The following is a 21,802-nucleotide window of genomic DNA, read 5'->3' on the forward strand; positions in this document are numbered from 1 at the left end:
TGAACAAAGAAATATAATACACATGTACATCACATTCACATCAGGATCAGGGTCAATATTTACAAGTGTCTTTAATTTCGGGAATAGCAACCGAGTCGCGAAATTCGCAAAAATAAAAACCTCGCAAAATATTCGGCGTATAAAGTACTCAATAACCCAGTATTCACATAAACAGTAGTTGAAGAATAACCTGTGAGTGTGAAGTATTAAAGGGATCACATAGTTTTGGTTGAGACCTAATTTCAGGTTTATAACATTTTTTGGTGAGATAATGAGAAACCTCTCCTGAAATATGAAAGAGCATGTAAATCTATGAGGAATTCAACGTTTATTTGATGAAAATTGGTTTTGAAATGGCTGAGATATCCAATAAAGAGCGATTCTATTTAAGTGTGGGACCCATACTTTATTACGATTGCTTTGTTTTACTTTGTTTTTGGATGTTTCAGTCATTCCAAACCCGATTTTCATCAAATGAACTTTGAATTCCTCCTAAAATGGTATGCTCTGTACTATACACATAAGAGTTTTCTTGGTTGTACATGTGTATCTTGCAAAAAGTTAAAAGCCTAATTCTCATCTCCACCAATAATGTACCATCCCTTTAAGCTTACAATCACACCAAAACAAAAAAAAAATAGTATCTATGATAAAATATTTACATTAAAAAGTATTGACCAGTAGACCACATCATAACAGAAATCCTTCTTGGATGTGTTGTCCATCAAAGAACATGTCATATCAAATACAGGAAATGAAAGCCTCCAGGAAAACTCTACAAATGAAAGAATAGTTCCGGTTACAAAATACAAATCACAAACAATGTTGTATCAACAGCACAGAGCTCTTTTTTTCCCCCTACATGGTATGAAACACTAGCTCTACAGATAACATAAAAAAATACAGCATTTATATAACCACAGGAATGTGGTTTCTGGGACATGACAGTTTCAAAGCAGCTTTTCTCTCCCAACATGTAAATAGACTTTTGATCAGATTTAGACCCTGACTGGCCTTGCAGCATGACTGCCACTGTACAAGGAGATTACTGAAGCCAGACACAAATTTATGGGAGGATTGATATGCGTCTCGGTAGTGGCATTGACATACATGTATTACGTACTATGTACTGCGGTAGTGCCAATCAAGTCTTGTGCAACACTTTACTGCACTACCAGCAAAACAATACTTGGTACTAAAGTAGCATGGTACACCTTTGTGAAATCTACAGCATTTAATGAACTTTCATAATGAAAAACAATCATTCTCCTCAATCTCAAGCACTGAATGTGTATCTTCGCACACACATGACGCATACATGTACATTGTACTCATACATGTTGTATCACTAACAGAGGAAAGTGAACACCGGGCAGCACAACCCACAACCCAATGATGCATGTGACGGTGGGATTAACTACATCGTAAATACTGCCATCACTTACAAAATGATGATACGGAGAGAGAAAGAGAGTGAAGCAAGAGAAGCTACAGAGCCAGCTGTAACCTATGCAACTGCCAGCACATTGTACAAGTAGGTACAATGTAGCTGGAATGGTCAATATGATGAAAATAATATTTTACACATGTATGTGATAAAATGCTATAGATGCTTCAACTTTGAACAATTCTCTCTTCTATTTGTCAAGGGGCCTATCAGACATCAACCAAACAAGCATTCTATTTACACATTTCGGAGACTGTAGAGAGCATGATGCAGGCCAGTACACATGTTCTTATGTGGCCCCCGGACTACGCGGTGTGTGTTGGAAAATACCAGGGATAACTACATGTTGTCCTGCTGATAGGCAAGTACGTGTGTACAAAAATTATGAAAAACAAAACAATCAAGCTGTCTCTATTCTGACCACTGGCACTATACTGTACATTGTACACTTGTTCTTCTCAACTTGTGCTCATGTATTGTGCACACTAACAGATCCCCACAGAAAAACAGTCAACATCAAAACACACATGACACAGGACTTCCTGAGAATCTTGAGCCTGTTGATGCTGCATAAAGATACAGTACCAAACTTCTATTCTTACATGCAACTTTACTTCGAAAAGAAAACCAGTATTTTCTAAGAACACATGATTTGATCAACTATCTGTCTTTTCCCTCCCCCCTCCCCCCCCCCACCCCACACACACACACACACACACACACACACACACACACACACACACACACACATAATGCTGGCTGCTGGAGCACTGTATTTACGCAAGATGAAAGTCCAGTGTTACACTGATTGCTTTAAGCCTCTTCTTTTTCTCTGCTGATTTATAAACAAACAGACATGGTGCCCATATCTACAAGTATTTCATCACCCTAGTGAGATAGTACACGTACTTGCAAAATTTTGATGGCATATTTGACCAAACACTTTAAAGAAGATGAAAACAAGTAAACTAGCGATAATACCTGCCAAGATTCACAAAAATTTCACTATGTGTTTTCTCGAAGCAGATGAAAATGAGAAAATTGGCCCGAGGGCTGCATGGTAATCATTTGAACAATGGAGATCCTATCACCCTACCGACATCAGCTGCCCCATTTAGCGAAAATCCATCATGGGGTTTAAAGAAGAAGCTGAAAACATCCATAACTTTCAATGCACAACACAGGCTGGATGAAGCATGACTGTCAATTTGCATGAGGAATGATGAATGACAAATGATCACAATGTCATCTCACTTGAGCTTTTGGCTCAGGTGAGCTTTTTATTGTAAAAAAAAAAAAAAAAAATGGGACTGTATGAAGGATCGCATATAAACACATGAACACATCTATTGCTCATTGGAGAATAAAGCAGCCAATTAAGACAACATAAAATCTTGGGTGCTCTTGAGATGGCTTTCACGGAAGTGTAACTGTTATCATATAATGGAAAACAGGAATAAACAGAGCACACTTCTGGCTTGATGTTACATTAAGTGCAAAAAGGTCACTTCTGAGATAAAGCCAGTAAACAGAACTACAGCAAGAAACAATAATATGCCGCAGACCTCTGACACTTGCTATCAATGAACACGGGGGCAAGGACTTGAGTATCAACCAATTTGTTTTAAGTTGCCGTTTGGAAATAATGCATACAGGTGTAGAACAAACAATGTATCACAACTTGACCTTTGTGAGTAAACTGTCTGCAGGATGAAAATTTGATGTCATTAAACTTTATGGCTGCTGTACATTGTACACATCCTGTGAAAAAAACACAGTCATGGCCAATGAACTGCCTGAAAAGCACATTCACGTCTGAAACGTGCACATGACTGGAAATATACCACACATACATGTGTACAAATCATGAGAATTGAACCACTTCAGGCTATCACATTCTGGAGGAAATTTATGGCAGAAAATCTTGAATCACCGAATTTTTACCACTTATGTACTTGGCATCTCTGAATTTTGCTTGACATCTTACAATTAAAAAAAAGAAAGATTCAAAGGAAGAACTACATGGTGTAGTTGATTCTATCAAGTCTGCAGGAGTTCAGTTGAAAATTCCCTCCCTGTCCCCCCCCCCCCCAAAAAAAAATGCAAATGTAATGGAGAAACATGAACTTTGGTGTTCTGAACAGTATCACTCATTTCAATGTGACAAAGTCTACTAATATAGTGAAGAGATTTTGAAAATTCTGTTAGTGAAAAAATACACTAATTATGTTCACCACAAAAGGCAGCAAAGGCAGATTTGTTTTTTCCACCCCACGAAACACAGACAATGATCAGCAAAACTGCAGAAAAGTCATTTTGCAGGCTTGAAGAGTTTAGTAGGCTTCTTTTTGTTTGTTTTTTGAAGTGGCCTGGGACACAAATGTTTCACTATGAACTGGCTCCAAATGGGGAAAAATGCAAGCATAGACTGCCACACTGAAAAGGTAGCCAACAGATTTCACCCAATATAGAAAGTCTAAATTGACATAGTATATTTGACACTAGGCAAGTTGATATACCAGGTAGTATCACTAGAAACTTTAATATCATGCAACTACTACGTGTCCTCTGTATGCCATGGAACTAATCACACCAATCTCTCCAGTTTAAAATTGACATTCCATGAGCTGACATAATTTACAAAAAAAGTCGATCAAAGAGAGTACAGGACCACTCGAATTCTGCACAAAACATACAGACTAAAGTCTGTGTATCTAAAACCCACACCATATGGCTAGAATGGTCTGATGGAAATAAGTGTAGTTTGCTTTCCTGAGACAAAAGAAAAAGGACTAAATTGTTCATTTTATTTTTATAAAATCTTTTTTCTTCTTTCTCTTTTCTTCCTTCTCTTTGTTCTGGGCCAGGAGCTGGACAAAAAAAAGAAAGAAAAAAGGACTTGATGAGATAGGCAGCTATTAGCTAATAAAATTGGTAGTGTTGTGCTGTGTTGTTGTTGTTTTGTTTTTTTTTCAAACTTTGAGAAGTTTTTGATCCACAGTATTAATTCTCTAAATTTGATATCATGGACACATTTTTAAGCTCAATGTAACTTCAGCCTGAAGACTGTAAAACTAAAAATTACTGAGTGCAAAAAAAGTTTTGTGAATTTTGCAAGGAGCAAGATTCGCGATAGTTCAACCATGTTCTGTATTATTGAAAGTACTATGCTTCTAGAGACTTCTTTAATCGTCAATGCCCTCGGCTCCACTTCACACAAGTTTCATGCCTCCGATGTTTCTGGAATTACAGCAACAGCCAAGAACCATTTACAGGCTCTGAAGGCGCCTGCCCTTTAACTACTTGTACTGCATTTTAAGCTGTTGTTTTTGCAAGCACACTCTCACAAAAATAACCTTATATTTTCATCATGCACCACAAAAGATTAACAAGGGAACTGTGTAATTCCTTCATCTAGTGACAAGATACTCCAACGGGAAATTCATAAGGCATTTCTGGAGTCTATACAGAAATACATGCACCAACTTTATACTCCATACAGTAAGAGCAACTCAAACTCTTGTTCACTTGAAAATGTAATTCATTTCAGTCATTACAAGTGTATAAATACTAACCGATCTGCCCTTGATCCATTCAGTGGCCAGTGAACTTGACGCGATGGCTGATCCACATCCGAAGGTCTTGAACTTGGCATCGACTATCTTTCCACTCTCATCCACTTTGATCTGTGATGAAGAAATATAAACCCTCAGAAGGTTGAGATAGAGAAAGATACAATGCTATAATAATTCCAGGCAAACCCAGGTCTGCCAACATTCCCAAATCCAAATCGGGGAGATTCCACACTGCAGAGAGGGAGATATCTGTGTGTTACATGCATTTCAATGGGTGAAAATATTTCCCAAATTAGGGAGATCTTAATATTCACTTATATTGAGATATGAACAGATTTTGACATTTTCAGGGAGACTCCTGCAGAATCAGGGAGACTTGGCAGCTCTGCAAACCCTGTCACCAAGCAGAGGTTTTTACTAGCTGACTCGAGTGTACAGCACTGAATCAGAGAATGAGATTGACACGTTATGAAATGACAGTTCATTGAATGCATGGTTACAAGACAGTTAGTAAGTACATGTAGTATTGGCAACAAAAAGGAACAGATCAATATAAACTACATACAGTACTGTATGATACATTGTATATTTTATGGACAGAGCCATATTGCCATTTCCACTGCAAGCCTCATAAATGAAATTTACAAATGTATTGTACGGGTAGGTAAAAGGGCCATTCTCAGATTAAGTGTTCAATTCCATGTGAGTAAAACCGAAAAATCAACCACAAAGTAATACATTCAAAGATGTGTTTTCGGAAACTTCAAAACCGGTCAAATACGAAACAAAAAGTGGAACATTCTAAATGATGGCCATTCATTGAGTAAAAATGAATTGAAATAGAGCATCATATATGATTTTTTATCACCAATCAGATACGTTACCGCAAATTTACATGTTGTAATGGACTCCTAACTCTTAATTAGATCTATTGTTTTGATCCAATTTCTGTTCAGGAAAAGACATCTGTCCCCCCTAAAGATATTGGGGTTTTTCAAGAGGTAAAGATGTTGTCATCCCTTGCTAATTGGTAGACATTATTTCTGTGAGGTAGGTTGAAATATGCTTTTTGCTGAAATGAAATATAACCTTAAGATTCACTTTGTATTTTTAGCAAATTTCGCTTACAAATAAAGTTTCGAATCCCACAAATCATGCAAAGGGAACGATTCGATCTGGAATTCCCACAGGGAACAAATATGAATTGCTTTCCTGGGGAAATAACTATTGAAAAACATCGAATCGCCTTTGGTAACGTATCTGGTAAAATATAAGTAATAATTTTAGTTGTGTATGAATTAATAAATATCACCTGTTTAATTATTTACCTCATGAATTGATGTAAAAATGAACGATGTAAGCCCAAATTAACCATTTTAAACATTATACGTAATATTTAAACTATGAAATGTAGTGGAAAAGAGCCCTAAATGTGAAAGCTAAGTTCTTCATTCACAGAATATTCTCATCTTACGTCTGAATGTATTTATCCATCTGACTATAAATATTCATTAAGTTTTGATGGATAATGCAAACAAAGTTTAAAAAATTTATTTTTACAGGCACTTAGAAGGAAGTAGGTACAGTTTCTATGAACTCGATAAGCTAAACAGTTGTTTTATCTATGGTAACGTATTTGGCTCACCCCTTTTAATGAAAATGAATAAATAATTGTTCAACTTATCAATGAATCTTGAGTAGTTCTTCATATGTTGAAAAACACTAGAATAAATATGCAACAGAACACTGAAACTTTTCTGAGAAGCGTTTCATAAACTACTTTTTACTCTTTCAAAGTTTGGTAACGTATCTGGCGTACCGTAAATGAATCTGTCGGTGAAGTTACAGAGCAATTTCTACTGAATATTCTTCATTTGAACATAACTTTAATTTTTTATGGAAGCGTCATTCTATGCAGAATTGTTTTATGAACACTTTGTTTTACATAACATTATTTGTCACCGTGGGTGCCCTGAATTATACGTAACGTATCTGCTAAATCTGAAAAGCAAAAAACTGATATGCTGAATCTTAGCTTCGTCTTGTAAAATAAACGTTCAAAGTTGTTGCATAGAATATGAAAGTGGCTGGGTTTTATAGAATAGAACTTTGGAGTTTATAAGCACACAACGATTTGTTTGTAAAAACATTTACAATTTCTTTTCAGTATTTTGATTATGTGGTAACGTATCTGTCGGAAAACTTGGTATTAAGTTGTGAGACACTGACGCAGAAAGAAAAACCATGTTGAAGTGTTGCTCTTTTTCACCTCTCTGTCCTTTTGGTGTAAGAATATAATCCTGAGGTCCAACAAAACGAAGCATGTAATTTGTAGGGATGAATTTTGACCAGATTTGATCCCCAGAAAGCACAAGACCAATGCGCAAAATTCGGTCACGTATCTGGGGTAACGTATCTGTGGTAACGTATATGGTCGATCATATTATTATGAGAGCGATATCTACCAAATATTTCTCACTTGTACTAAACTTTAATGTTGAATCGATGCGTCATTCCGAGGAGTAATGTATAATATACAATTTGTCTGACATTGCAATATCAGTCGCAGTGGGTGGCGTGAAAAGTATGTAACGTATCTGTCCAAATAAATGTGTAGAAAACTGATATTTCAAACATTGTACCGTATTCTCAATAAAGAGCTGTTGCACAAAAAATCTAAGTACTTGCAATGTATGAAGTATATCCTCAGGGTTTCATATACACAGGGTCATTGGATAGTCTTGTTATTTTCGCAATGCTGTAACACTAAAGAAACTGGTAACGTATCTGGCGGTGAACTTGGCGACAGGTTTCAAAAGGCTATAAAAAAAGAAGTCAATAAAAATTTTGGAACTTTTTGAGTATTGTGATTAGCACATATGATATGCTCATCGTCCATGAAAATGATATTTGGAAAGTGTGTTTGTGGACGGAGAGAAGCAATAAAACATAATTCTGAAATAGCCGGCGACACTGCGTTTTGGGGGTCTTAACGAAGTTTAACAGCAAAATTTTATAAAAAAAGGCAGACAACCGCATTTGATCGTGTTTATTTTTAACAAATAAAGTCCTCGTGATATATTATAAACATTTAAATAGTATCTAATAGGTTTCAGGGAACCGTAAACTCTCATGGAATGTCGGCGACACCAAAATTCCGTATTTGAACGCTTTTACTGAGAATGGGCCAAAAGAATCCTAATCTAACTACACTGACACAAGGATGCTAACCAATTTTTTTTTTTTTTTTTTTTTTGAGGGGGGGGGGGAGAGGGAGGGGGGTAAGGAGTCAAATAGATTAGTAGTCCACATTGTCAAGGTTTCAAGATTCATTGGAGTACGTACAAGTACACTATGCATACGTCCATGGTATTTCCATCTACACAGTCGCTCTTTTGAATGTTTACACTGTCACCCTGCTGCCTACATATATGCACAAAGAACAATCCACTATAACATGCACACTTTTCTTGAGCAATGTCCTTTACTTCGCAATGAGTACCGTAACTACACTAACAGCTGTACCTAGTTTGTGAGGCGGCAAATGGAGTCAGAATAATCCACTTTCTAAACAAATCCTTCACAATTTCTAACACATGACATGAGAACTCATGTACACTGGAACATTGATCGCATGAAAGCAATTCAATGCTACATGTATCAGTGAGACCCCTAACAAGAAAACATCTGTTTTGTGGTGTTGTTGTTGTTTTAGCCATTACAATGGTCCCTCATCACATGCTACAAATAAATCTATGCTAATCATAGCAGTTTAACACTCTGTCAAACACTAGAACAGTGAAAAAAAAAAAAAAATAGAAAAACACTCAAAGAGTGAAGACGTCCGCCAAGTACTGTAAAAGTGGATATTTTCGCACGACTTAGTTTTTTGCGCTTGGCCGGGTAAGAAGAGTTTCGCATGTTTTTAATTCCGCGGAATCAAGACATCAGCTACTGGAACATATGATAATTATGGCATGCAAAAATTTCAACACCGCGAAAATTTTCACTTTTACAGTAACTCATTTCCACCCATACACACATGCTGAAAATTGCCCATTTTCCTCATGATAAAGCTAAAGAAGCCTTGTGTTTACCTCATCAGCTTCCAGCTGCCCTGCACCTCCAGCAGTGCACGCGCTGTAGTGCACGCATGCAAACCTCAAATACGCGCAGTTTGAACTTGTAAATTTATTGACCCTATTTGCCAATAGATAGAAACATCCTTCAAAATTCATATAAATTCCTGGCTCACCACAAAATTTGATAATCTACCTCTGTGTCATTATCAACTTTTCCCTCCATTTGCAACTTTGTGAGTTATTTTGCAAACAGACCAACAAACAAACCAATGCAGACAAAACAATAACTTCCTTGGCAGAGGTAATATTAGGGAGCTTTAGATTTTGACGCCCGGACGTTTGAGACGAGGAGTGCGCTGGACGTTCTCCTCTACCCTGCTTCATGCTGAAAAGTAGCTTTAGATTACGCTGGGACGCAACATATAAAAAATAAAATCGCACCCCCATATAATCAGTGCATCAAGTAGCTCTCTACGTCGCAAACTGTGCAGACGTAAAAATAGCCCAGTACGCGTAGTGAAAAACTCAGGCGATGCAAGCTAAAAATAGATCGACTTGACGCGTGCTACTGTGCACGCTTATTGTAGAACATGTTTTTTTCCTCTGAACGTCCGCGCGTCTAAAATCTAAAGCTCCCTAATAGGGTGCTACAAGCCAACTGGCACTGGCCTGTTTTTACAATGAAAATAAATGCTCCTTGCCTGACTGCCTCTTCGGGTGTTTTTCCTCTTGATGATTACAATTATAAGTTCTATAACAATGATAACGTTATTGTGAATTATGAAAACAATCATCATAATCATACTGATAGTAAGAAGAAGCAGAAGATCAGATAACTTCATCACTTCTCAGAATTCTTCTATGCTTCACATTTAATATAACCAAGGTATTCTGCCAACCATCACAGAGGCCTGTGCCCCATTTCATAAAACTTGTTATCAATAACAAGTTATGATAGTTGTTACAGTTGTTATAAGCTACTGAAGTCCCTGCACCAGGGCCCCATTTCATAAAGAGTTGATATGATAGCAACTCTTGCTGGAATGACAATTGTCATGGTAAAGACAAGAATCCAGCTTCCTGATTGGCTGTTGCTGTTGGAAGTTGCCATTCCAGCAAGAGTTGCTATCATAATATCTTTTATGAAATGGGGCCCTGATTGGCTGAGAGCAAATTTGTCATCTATAGAAATGTGGCAGTTGTTCCTGATAACAAGCCTTGTGAAAAGGGACCCTGTTCTAGCTTGTGAATTGTTGTGGGTTACAAGGTACAGAGTAAGTAAGACTGACTAATAAACAAACCTGGAGCTTCATCACGTCACCACACGCTGGGGCTCCAACCAGGCCTGTGCCAACGCTCTTGTCGTTCTTGTCCATCGCACCAACATTCCTTGGGTTCTCATAATGGTCGATCACCTGCAATCAGCAGACAAAAAAAAAAAAAAAAACAAGACAAAAAAAAATCTGTTATTAAGATAAACTATTATTTGGTATCAAGCCCTCAAAAGGGTTTAATGTCTATCTATTAACAAATCTATTTTCTACTTTATCTACTTAATATACTCTTTTTAAACATCTGACATGCATAATTGCCATACTTTAAACCCAGAACAAGAGCATGTGAATACAGGGATTAATTTTCTAACTCAAATTTGATCAACCCTACTGTTAGCTGTTTCAGCTGATGAACAATATTTCAAATGTTTGAATGGTATCCTGTACACTTTTAGGGGAGAGAACAACCCCGGGGTATTGGTGCTGTAACCAGTATACAGCTGCTAACGACTAGCGTGCAGTTTGAACACATGCTATCAAACCTGTGGCTGTACCACGGAGGTGATAGGTACTCAAAAGGCACTGCTCAAACCTGTACATCATAGTTTGGTAATTTCTTGGACTGATAACATAGCCAATAGTAATGCCCTATGACCATGAGTAATAATGAGTCCCTACAAATACAAACAATGTATCACATGTTATAGCGATCGTATAGTTTTGGTTGAGACTTAATTTCAAGTTTCTTACATTTTATGGCGATATCATGAGAAACCTCTTATGAAATATGAAAGAGTTGCTCATGTAAATTCTACGAGGAATTCAATGTTTATTTGGTGAAAATTTGTTTTGAAATGGCTGAGATAGGCCTATCCAAAAAAAGAGCGATTCCAATAAAGTGTGGGACCCACACTTTATCAAATGTTTATTACGATTGCTTTGTTTTACTTTGTTTTTGGATGTTTCAGTCATTCCAAACCCTATTTTCATCAAAGAAACTTTGAATTCCTCTTAAAATGGTATGTTCTGTAGGCCTACTAGGCCTATATCATAAGTGTTTTCTTGGTATCTCGCAAAAAGATTAAAGCCCAATTCTCATCTCCACCAATAAATTTTACTGTATGACCAAACGTTGTGGGACCGAACGCGTACATGGAGTCGCTTTGAAGGGGAAATCCAACGATTTAACAGGTTAATTCTCACGCCGTTTTCAGAGTATGTTGTCTAGTATATGAGGAGTCTACAGTATATCAAGTAAAGGGTGCATATTCTATGTAAGGTAAGTTTTCATGCGCGAACTTAAGTGTCCGGAAACCCAACCCCCCCATCATACCATCCCCAGGTAAATGTTGCTCCTGAACTGTAAGCTGATGCAGATGCAGAAGTTCTAAATTTACAGCCTTTTTATTCATCTTTATTAGGCAGATGCCAACTTAGTTCAAACTAAGTAATATTAAGATACACACTGTCACGGCTATAAACTGTGAGTGACTAGCCCAAACGTAAACCACAGATTCCATAAGTTAATTTACTGACTGGGTTAAGTGATGTCTGACACTGATGCAGATGGTGATGAAGAAGGAGCACGTACGACGTAGTACAGTAGCACGTAGCACTGCACCCCGGGGTTTGTCACTGCCAGTTTCATTTCTGTGTAAAATTACACTTAGGGCCTACTACAACTTAGTTAGATTTAACGATACTAGAAATCTTAAATTATCTACTTGACTGGGCGCCAGTACTGTAGTGTAGGCATAGACATGATAGAACCCTAACGTTAGTGGAAAAATTGAAGTGCCAGTATTAGTAAATCAATGCCGTGTTTCCATTCGATTAACGTTATTATACAGGCCTACAGCATAGCCCGACAGTCACAGCGTTTGTAAATAGTGACTACACAGCTCAGTTACATTGTAACGCTAGCTACGTATCTACTCACATTTTTGTGGTATGAGGACGATGTTAACACTTGAGTTGTTCTCGACGCCAGAAGAGGCCGAAGAGATTGTCCTAACTGCCGAGCAACCGACATTTTCACGGTAAAGAGAAAGTCCGGACGAATTGTTCGTAGATTCTAGAAGTTGTGTTGGCTTCAATTCTCTGACGAGTTCTTCAGCTTGTGATGTAATAGTCACGTTGTGCAATGTAGCTAACACCGTACACATTCGTACACATGACATACCACCCACGGCTGGCCCTGTTGTGATGCACGGTCCTTCGGTCGATCATGGTGCAGAGCCTTGTCAGGTCGACATCTAAAAACTCGTCCTGACACATCTCGACACCGTGTTTGCCAAATCTGTAACCATCTTCGAACTGTCCGTTCAAAGCACGGCACTGAAAAGTAAATGAGCATCAAAGAGGTTCACAACCTCTTTGATGAGCCCCACTGGTTTGCAGACTGTACGTGACGCAGAAATTTGTCCCCCTTGCAAAAATATTTTCTCTGAAAAGTCTGTACACCCACACAGAACAGAGAAAAAATAGCAATTATCTTGACACGATAAAATGCCAACAGAACACAAGATTTCTAGAAGATTACTGCGCACATTATCCCCCTGCATTTTGGCTGGTCAGCTTCATCCGAGGGAACATTCATTCAATTCATTTAATATGTTATTTTGAAAAAAAGAAAAAATGACTCCAGTCCTCCCTCGACTCTTCTCATTAGTCGAACAACGTAAGATGTAAATAACTTGAGACATACATGTTTGTTGCCATGTTCGTTTGTTTTCATTTTCGGTTTAGATAGACCGAGAATAGATACCGAAATCTACGCATTTCCATGACTCTCCCTTCGTTCCTTAATTTCACTCAGTTTGAACAGTTATTATGACCATTACATCAGGCAAATTTTAGACACATCATCTACAATACCAGTATATATATATATATATATACACTCAGCAAAAAAAGTAAGTTCCCCCCTAACATTTTTGGATATATCTCAAAAAGTATTTTACGGATGTTCATAATTCGAACGGGAATGGATAGGGAATTTCATTACTCATAACATGAATGGCATATCATTGCCACCAGATATCATTATTGGTGTAAAAAATCGCATTTTATGTCAAAATGCATGGGAAAAAAAGTTGCACTTTAGGCCATAGGAAGCATATTGTATATATACATTTCCTATGTAAGTTATCAAATGATCTTTTTAGATTGTGTAATTCTCAGGAATTTCTTCATTATACAATGTGCTTCCCTATTAAACAGATGTTATGCATACTTTTTTAAACAATAGGCCTTCTCAATATGAAAATATTGGTAGAAGCCATGTGATTTGTAATTCCAATTTAGGTTGATCACATTAATGTGCCTGTGGGCATTTTGCATCATGCCCTAAAGTTGTAGATCAGTTTGCTGAGGGAAATGACATCGAACGTATGGAGTGGCCTGCAAGATCCCCTGACTGTAATCCAGTAGAGAATCTTTGGGATATCATTAAGTGGAAAGCGAGCAAGAAGTTGAAAGATGACACTTCACTGCAAGAATTTCAGCGCATCTTGCAGAGAGCATGGGCCAACATTGAGCAGCGCCAAGTACAAACTTTAGTTAACAGTATGAGAAGGAGATGGCGGTTGGTCATTGCGGGTGGTGGACATATCAATTATCAAATACTTCACTATATGCTCATGAAAAGAAAGAGATAGAGAAATATGCAATAACCCATGTTTAAATGTTCAGAATCATGAGTGATTGTTTGATTAATGTGTGTAAAAGTCATTGCAAATCACTAAAGTGCAACTTTTGTTTCCATGCATTTTGACATAAAATGCATTTTTCACACCAATAATGATATCTGGTGGCAATGATTTGCCACTCATGTTATGAGTAATAAAATTCTTTATCCATTTCCGTTTGAATTATGAAAATCGGTTGAATACTTTTTGAGATATATCCACAAATGCTAGGGGGGAACTTACTTTTTTTGCTGAGTATATATATATATATATATATATATATATATATATATATATGTGTGTGTGTGTGTGTGTGTGTGTGTAATATATATTCAGGCTATCGGGCTGTAACCGCTGAAATTGAACCAGGGCTCTAAGGCTACATACCGCAACAATTTATTTGTCACAGAGACATTTATTTTTTGTCTAACATTATATTATGCTCGTGGAATAAGGGTTAGGGAGGGAGGGGGATAACACCTCCGATACTATACTTGCATGCTGCACATGGCCATTTTCTTACTTTAGGAAAGGTAGACACCTATTCTGCGCTGGTAGCTTTCAAATTTTTTAGAGTCCATCTGGTCCTTATCCAGGCTGGCAGTCGGTGGTGATGATGAGATCAAAGTATACAAAAGCACGTCAAAAGTGTTATTGTAACTTTATTTCGGACAGAAACAGGTGCATGAATTAGGAGTGATGTCTACATCCCTAATCAAAATTAATCAATAAGAGATACATTTCAGACAACAAAAGAAAAATACACTGAGAATATACATTGTATTTTGCAACAATCTTCGAGAATAAGGGAAGGATATGGATCCGAAGATGACGAAAGCAGCATACTAATGAAGAAACTCCATCGTCAAGCTCAGATATTTGCCATCAAAGCTGCTAAAGACAAAGATAATAATCATAACTTCAAGAACGTACCTTGTTTTATTACAACTGAGGTATCACTGGATAGGGTTTATTTTGCTCTATCTGATGATGGACTTATACACTTCAGGAAGAGTGGCTCTTAGCCCATTTTCCGATATGACCCCCTGCTCTTCATAGTTATCATATAGATTTAAAAACAGCGACAGAGCAGCATATACGGTATTATCATCTACACGACGTTTTAGCGGCGCATTAAAAACGCGTATTGTAGTGCGCTCAATTTTTACCGTTCAATATCAGAGCATATTGAACGAAACGCATAGGCCAACGTATTAATTCCCCATAGGCTACCGTGGTTACTTGCCGTTCAAGATCACACTTTATAAAATGGGTTCAAGAATGTAGCCAATTGGAAGCGCTGAAATGAGTCACGTGTGCCTGCATTAATTTCTCACTAACATCCACGGCCTGACGTCACAATGTTTACACTAGAAGTGCGCACTCAATCAGTTGTTACAAGTGCGTCGCGCGCTACTATACGCGCTGTCAATCCTGTAAGCAACTTCTAGTTCGGGCTGCCGGCGGCCTTTCTTGTGTGCATAACATGTGTGGCGTATACGTATACTCTTATACGTACGTACAGTACTTATATGTGCGGGATTTCCGAGTGCGACGTGCGTAAATGTTTGGGACGAACATCTTCGGACATCTTACAAAGGTACGTGAAAAATGCTGTTAGTTTTCGACCCATTTTATAAAACAAATGATGCACAGGATTATTTCGTGGCGTTATGTTTCGCAATTGTAAATACCCTCGAGTGTGCTACATCTCCACTAACGCACTCTATCCTGTGCATCATTTGTATCAATTCTGTCTCGTGTACAGTGCGCGAGCGCGAGCGCTTCTTGAATGGGCAAACGCTTGCTTCTAGTGCGTGTCATTTTTTTACAATTCACAAGCGCGCAAACATCTTGCTAGTTGTTTGTTCCCATACGCAGTTTTAGGGGCTTCCCCTTTTCAGCGCTGGGACGTGACTGCCGCTAGTCAACTTCAAAGACGAGAAGAAGCCCGGTAATTTTGAGCAGTTTATGCTTGCTCTACTTGATAGTATAGATGATAATGATTACATTGGATGGCCTTGATTCATGGGATACCAGGGGATATTGCACTCGTTAGGGTCAATATTGCACTCATCTTCGATTCGTGCAATATTCCCTGGTATCCCATTCATAGCCATCCAATATAATATAACTATCAATAATAATAATAATAATAATAATAATGATAATAATGATAATAATAATAACAATAATAATGATAATAATAATAATACAATACATTTATAAGGCGCTTAATGCGGATGTTTCTAAGCGCACAGTTTACCGGAAAAAAATGAATATTTAGTCCAAAATAATACAAAATATTAAGTTAAATATTAAGTTTACAGTATAACAATTGAGAAAAAACACAATTTTTTGGTGGTGTCTGTGAGTTATTGTTGGTGATAACGGTGGTGTTGGTGTTGTCGTTTTTGTTGTTAGGCGGTAGAGTGTGAACTCCTGGCCACACAATGAACACTTCTCCTGATGGGCCCCATTTCCTAGGAAAGGTTAAAGAAGAGTTATGATTGATAGTTGATTTCAATCATAAGTGTGTTGAGAAAATATTCTCAGTGTATTTTTCTTTTGATGTCTTAAATCTATCAAAACTCTTACTGATTTGATTAGGGATGTAGACATCGCTCCTAATTCATGCACCTGTTTCTGTCCTATATGAATTAAGTTACAATACATTTTTGACGTGCTTTTATGCTTTAATCTCATCATCACCAATGGATTATATCTTTTGATAACTAAACAGGGCACTGGAATAGCAATTGTCATAGTAACGACAAGAATGACTTCCTGGATTGGCTGACATTGTTATTGGAAGTTGTCATTCATGCAAGAGTTGCTATCCTAACATCTTTTATGAAATGTGACCCTGTTTATGTTTCGTCAATACCATAAGGGCCCCTGAGCCCCATTTCATAAAAGTTGAAATGATACAACTCTTGCTGGAATGCCAACTTGTAGAAATGTCAGCTAATCCAGGAAGCGTTATTCTTGTCGTTACCATGACATTTGCCATTCCAGCAAAGAGTTGCTATCTACATTGTATCAACTTTTTAAAAGAAATGGGACCCAGACCCCCATTTCATTTAAGAAAAAAATTGAAAAAAAAAATGAAGGGATAGCAACGTCTGCTGGAATGGCAGCTTAAATATTCCTACTAGCAACAGCCAATCAGGAAGCGGGATTCTTGTCGTTACCATGACATTTGTCATCACTGATGCTATCATGCGCGCTCTGGGGCACATGTCCCATGTTCTTCAAGCCAAATTACATGATTACCCTCGATGTCAGTACACTCTCACCGTTGGGAGTGCACTTCATTGCCGTAACGCTGTATTCGGCACTGCCGTGACGCAGTGCCGAAAAACGGCATTGTTGTCATTGGTTGTGATGGAAGCAGTTATCTGGAGTTGGCGATCGTCTCAGACTGGAGATTGAAGTTCTACCCAAATTATGATTTTAATAACATTTGTGTGTGTGTGTGTGTGTGTGTGTGTGTGTGTGTGTGTGTGTGTGTATGTGTGTGTGTGTGGGTGTGTGTGCTTGTGTGTGTAAACGCCAAAAAGAGAGTCGTGAGGTGACGCAACAATGACGTCCGTGTAATCGCCTCTTCCAATTTATAAACAGTGAAAAAAAGTTTAATTAAAAAGAAAAAAGAAAATATCGGTAACTTCTTTATTTCGTGTCGGATTTACTACTTACCGCCTAATATTCTGCTCGTCCGTTCTATCCTTTACAGCCGACTTGAATAGGCCGATAGTGTGCAGAATTAATTCTCTGTAAGTTGCCAACTGCGAAAAAAAATTTTGATCTTCGAGTCCTCTCCACGATGTCGATCCTCATATTGCGGCCACATGTCGGAGACTAATTTTGTCTGCGATCTTGGGAAAATCCCCATAGCGACCGTATGTCACCACCGATGCAGAGAGGTCGTGGAGACGTCCCTTTAACAAATAAGACGTCTCGGCGGCGACGTCCCTCGACTTCCGGGCGATATTACGTTGTAACCTTGAAGACGTAACGGACGTCGCCCTGAAGTCGCCTTCTTGGTGAGCGCGCAAGCCATTTTTGGTCCTTCAAGTTGCTCGAGTCGCGGCGACGTCCCACACTTCCCCAGAGTTGAGACAAAGATGGACACAAGATAAAGGAAATGTTCATTTTATTTCAGCTCCGGTCGTTTAAAGGGAAAGCAAACCCAAATAGCAATTTGGATTGAGTGAAAGCAGCAACACTAGTAGAACACACCAGTGAAAGTTTGAGGAAAATCGGACAATCCATGCAAAAATTTTGGGGTTTTTAAAATCTTGTTGTTGGAATCGCTGAATGAGGAGACTACTAGAAGTTATGACGTATGAGTAGACAACAGTATACAAAGAAAATTCAACAAAAATTCACTTTTCTGGCATTATGAAAGAGCACTTGACTAACCGCTTTCAGAAAACGGGAATAATTGCTACCCTGAACATGTGTCAGGTTGATGAAATTTGTAATTTTCATGAAATTTTTTTTTTTTTTGTGGAATCTTTTATATTGTTGTCCACTCATACGTCATAGCCTTTAGTAGTCTCCTCATCCAGCGATTCCAACAACAAGATTTTAAAAACTCATAACTTTTGCATCGATTGTCCGAATTTCCTCAAACTTCCATTGATATGTTCTACTTATGTTGCTGCTTTCACTCACTTCACATTGCTCTTTGGGTTTGCGTTCCCTTAAACGTCGGGCCATTCGCGAGGACACTGGCAAGCCACGGCGTGACTGCCTGTCATGCCTGCAGGGTTTCTCAGGCTCCAACATTAACTTCGCGGCCGTATAATCTTTTGCAAGCCAAAAACTTGCCCGAAGACCTTCCGATGGTTCATATTCGAATAATCATTATTACCATCTAGCATCTAGTGTCATTTCTATACTGTCGCGACAGGCTTAGCAGTTGCTAAAGCTCTTGTTTGTATAGTGAGGCAGATGTTCATTTGCACGCATCAAATCTAGAAAAATGCAAGCGCAAACAACAAAGAAGGTTCAAGAGATGGAGTCATAACTATAGTATTCCTTTTGAACTCACGCTTGATGCAGCCACTCAAAAATATCTGAAGTATATGGGCCAACTGGATCTGTCCCACAGATAAGAAGACAACGGATCGATTCATGTGTCTCTGTATATAATGACCAGCACTCTCTGAGGAAGATAAATGTCTTTATGACAGAGACTCCAACTCTCCCGTTTTCGACGGGAGATCTCCCGCCGAAAACCCATTTTTGCGAAATCTCCCGTTCTCCCACTTGAGATTAATTTCTCCCGCCCTGGCTCTTTGTCTCCCGTTGGAAAGGATTTCTTACTTATTTATATCTAGAACCCTAGGAACTTCGCGCTTTGACATCAAGTTGGAGTCTCCCGTTTGCTAGGGTTTTCAGGCGGGAGAATCTCCAAAATCAGAAGGTGCTTTGGGTTGGAGTCTTTGTTATGATGTCCAATTCTATTTCGTCATTCCTTGTTATATTGATAAGAAGAGAGATACATAATTGCAAACACATGGAGATGCACGAAGAGAAATTGAACAAAGTTTGATAAAGCAAATCTCAAAATTACCTGACTGGTCATGTCCGGGTAATAATCTGACTTATGAATTTGTTATGAGCTGTACTCGGAGATTATACTATATCAAAGTGATAAAGTCGGCTTTCCAGGAGAGTATGGTTTCAATCATCTTCACAACTCAACTCTCTTATTTACTTTTTAACAATGTCTGAAAAGGAATGATTTCAGTCTTACTGGGTTTTTTTTAATAATCAGGTGAAATTTTATTTCATTTCATCAATATGTGGGGGCGCTGTGGCATAGTGGATAACAGTGCCGTAAACGGCACTGGTGGATAAGACTCTCGACTCCCAATCGGAGGACCCGAGTTCGAGTCCCGCCCAGTGCTTACGTCCTTGGACAAGATGTTTTCCCCACCACGTCCCTCTCGACCCAGGCGTATAAATGGGTACCTGGCAAATGGGGTAATAATAATGACAGGGCCCTCTGGTAGAGCAGTGGCAACACAGAAGAGGCTACCCTGGGTAAATAAGACCTTATTATCATCATTATTAATAATCATAAAATTCCCGATATTATGTTAGGCTTCAAAACGAATAATGCTGAGACATAGTAGTCTGGCTTCCAGACCCTTTGCTCGTATTATTTTGCTATCTAAAAATGATTGACCCCCGCAACGTCGCAAGCTGTAGCAGGTTTAGGTGGTTTTTGTCCTCCTTCGCCGCAGAGAGCGCGTTTTGTAAAAAGGAATCCAGTTGGCAAAGGGTCTGGAAACCAGACTAGAGAGATGGCGGCATCGAAATTCAACAACAGCAACAACAGTCGAACCCTGGAGATCATCAAAGGCGCCTGAGGAATTCTTTCGTGCATTCATATTAAAGGCCATTAACAGCTCGTATTCATAATCACAGCCAGTTGGAACTCCAGCTCTTGAACTCCCCTGTGTGGCTCAAGCAATTGCTACTTTTTAGCCACATAGGGCGTTTGCTAAACAATTAAACTCATGAAATCAACGATCTATCACTTTATTGATTGATCAATCAATTCACAGGGTTTACGGTTTGAACGACAAATCCTTGCTCCCATTTCCTTTTCATATACCGATTATAGTACCGAATGATACAGGAGGTTACCGTACATTCATTTCATGAAAGAAACAAAAATTGCCGAAAATTTCTGCCAGCGAGCTGCTCCCCACAGCGACTGCGCCCGACTGTTTAGCAAAAACCTTCTTTTGGTATTTCCAACTCGTCAGCCACTGAGGTGGGAAGCCACCTCCTCGAATTCTCGGTGACACTAAGCATCCTTGCGATGAGAAATAAATCATGGTGGCTGCTCGACTTTCCCCAACAAAACAAAAATATATGCCTTTTCACAAAATGCATTCTGACCCGTCTGACACAATAAGAGCTCAGCTAGCAGCAGACATTGTCACCGGCCCTACGACGATTCAACTATGGAGCTACTACACTTCTTCATGGTTCAACGGCCATTGTCAAAGTTGTCAACGCTGACTATGTCTTGAGCAAATTAAAGCTATAAAGACTCAAGGGCATCAGTCGATGGGGCTCAATCTCATGGTGGTTTGACTATCTTTGCGTGACGAACCTATGTTTCATAGCTCCTTTTCTAGTTTGTCGACAGCAAAATCTGAGGGACTCTGAACCAGGAGGGAAAAAATTAAAAACTTCGACTTGTCGACTTGCATGACAATATAGGCCTACCCTGCGTGACTAGACACCGAGCTGAAAGTGCCTTCAGACGAAACGGACAGGTTGTCTAACGAGCCGAACTTTCAGAACGTGTTGATAATTAGCTATACAATAAATGAGACGCAATTAGTAATCGTGTTTAAATGATTAGTAAAAGGTTATCCGAGATATGACAAAAGCGACGCTTCACGAGAACGCATAGGTGGAAACAGGCGCAAGGTTATATCAAGCTCGCTATACACCTGAAAGGACGAGATATTTTGATCCGTGGCTGAGTGCTGGATGGTCTCGTTTATCCATGTCTAGAAAATTGATAGAATAAACTGTTTTACAAGAGGGTTCCTCGTTGGCAGCGGAATCGGTTAGCTTGAGTCGGATATCGAAAGACGATCGAGGATACGGATCGAGAAGAAGACACCTGTAAGGTAATAAAAAAATCGGATTCATTGACTCTCACATTATATCTAATTGAGTGTACTTGGTACAATTT

General features: G+C 38.6%; 1 protein-coding gene across 1 annotated transcript; it reads right to left on the reverse strand.

Annotated features, from left to right (window-relative positions):
* Positions 1 to 3,181: 3,181 nt before the first annotated feature.
* Positions 3,182 to 12,480, reverse strand: LOC139719600 (iron-sulfur cluster assembly enzyme ISCU-like). The gene is made up of 4 exons (XM_071631009.1): positions 12,318 to 12,480; positions 10,406 to 10,519; positions 5,023 to 5,133; positions 3,182 to 3,208 (listed from the first exon to the last, which is right to left on the reverse strand). The coding sequence occupies exons 1-4, from the start codon at positions 12,408 to 12,410 to the stop codon at positions 3,182 to 3,184; spliced, it is 345 nt and encodes a 114-aa protein (XP_071487110.1). The 5' UTR covers positions 12,411 to 12,480.
* Between the last annotated feature and the right edge of the window lie 9,322 nt (positions 12,481 to 21,802).

Source organism: Diadema antillarum, unplaced genomic scaffold (assembly GCF_040938485.1).
Source record: "Diadema antillarum isolate AM-2024a unplaced genomic scaffold, OU_Dant_1.0 scf00000112, whole genome shotgun sequence".
In the NCBI taxonomy this organism is placed as follows: Eukaryota; Metazoa; Echinodermata; class Echinoidea; order Diadematoida; family Diadematidae; genus Diadema; species Diadema antillarum.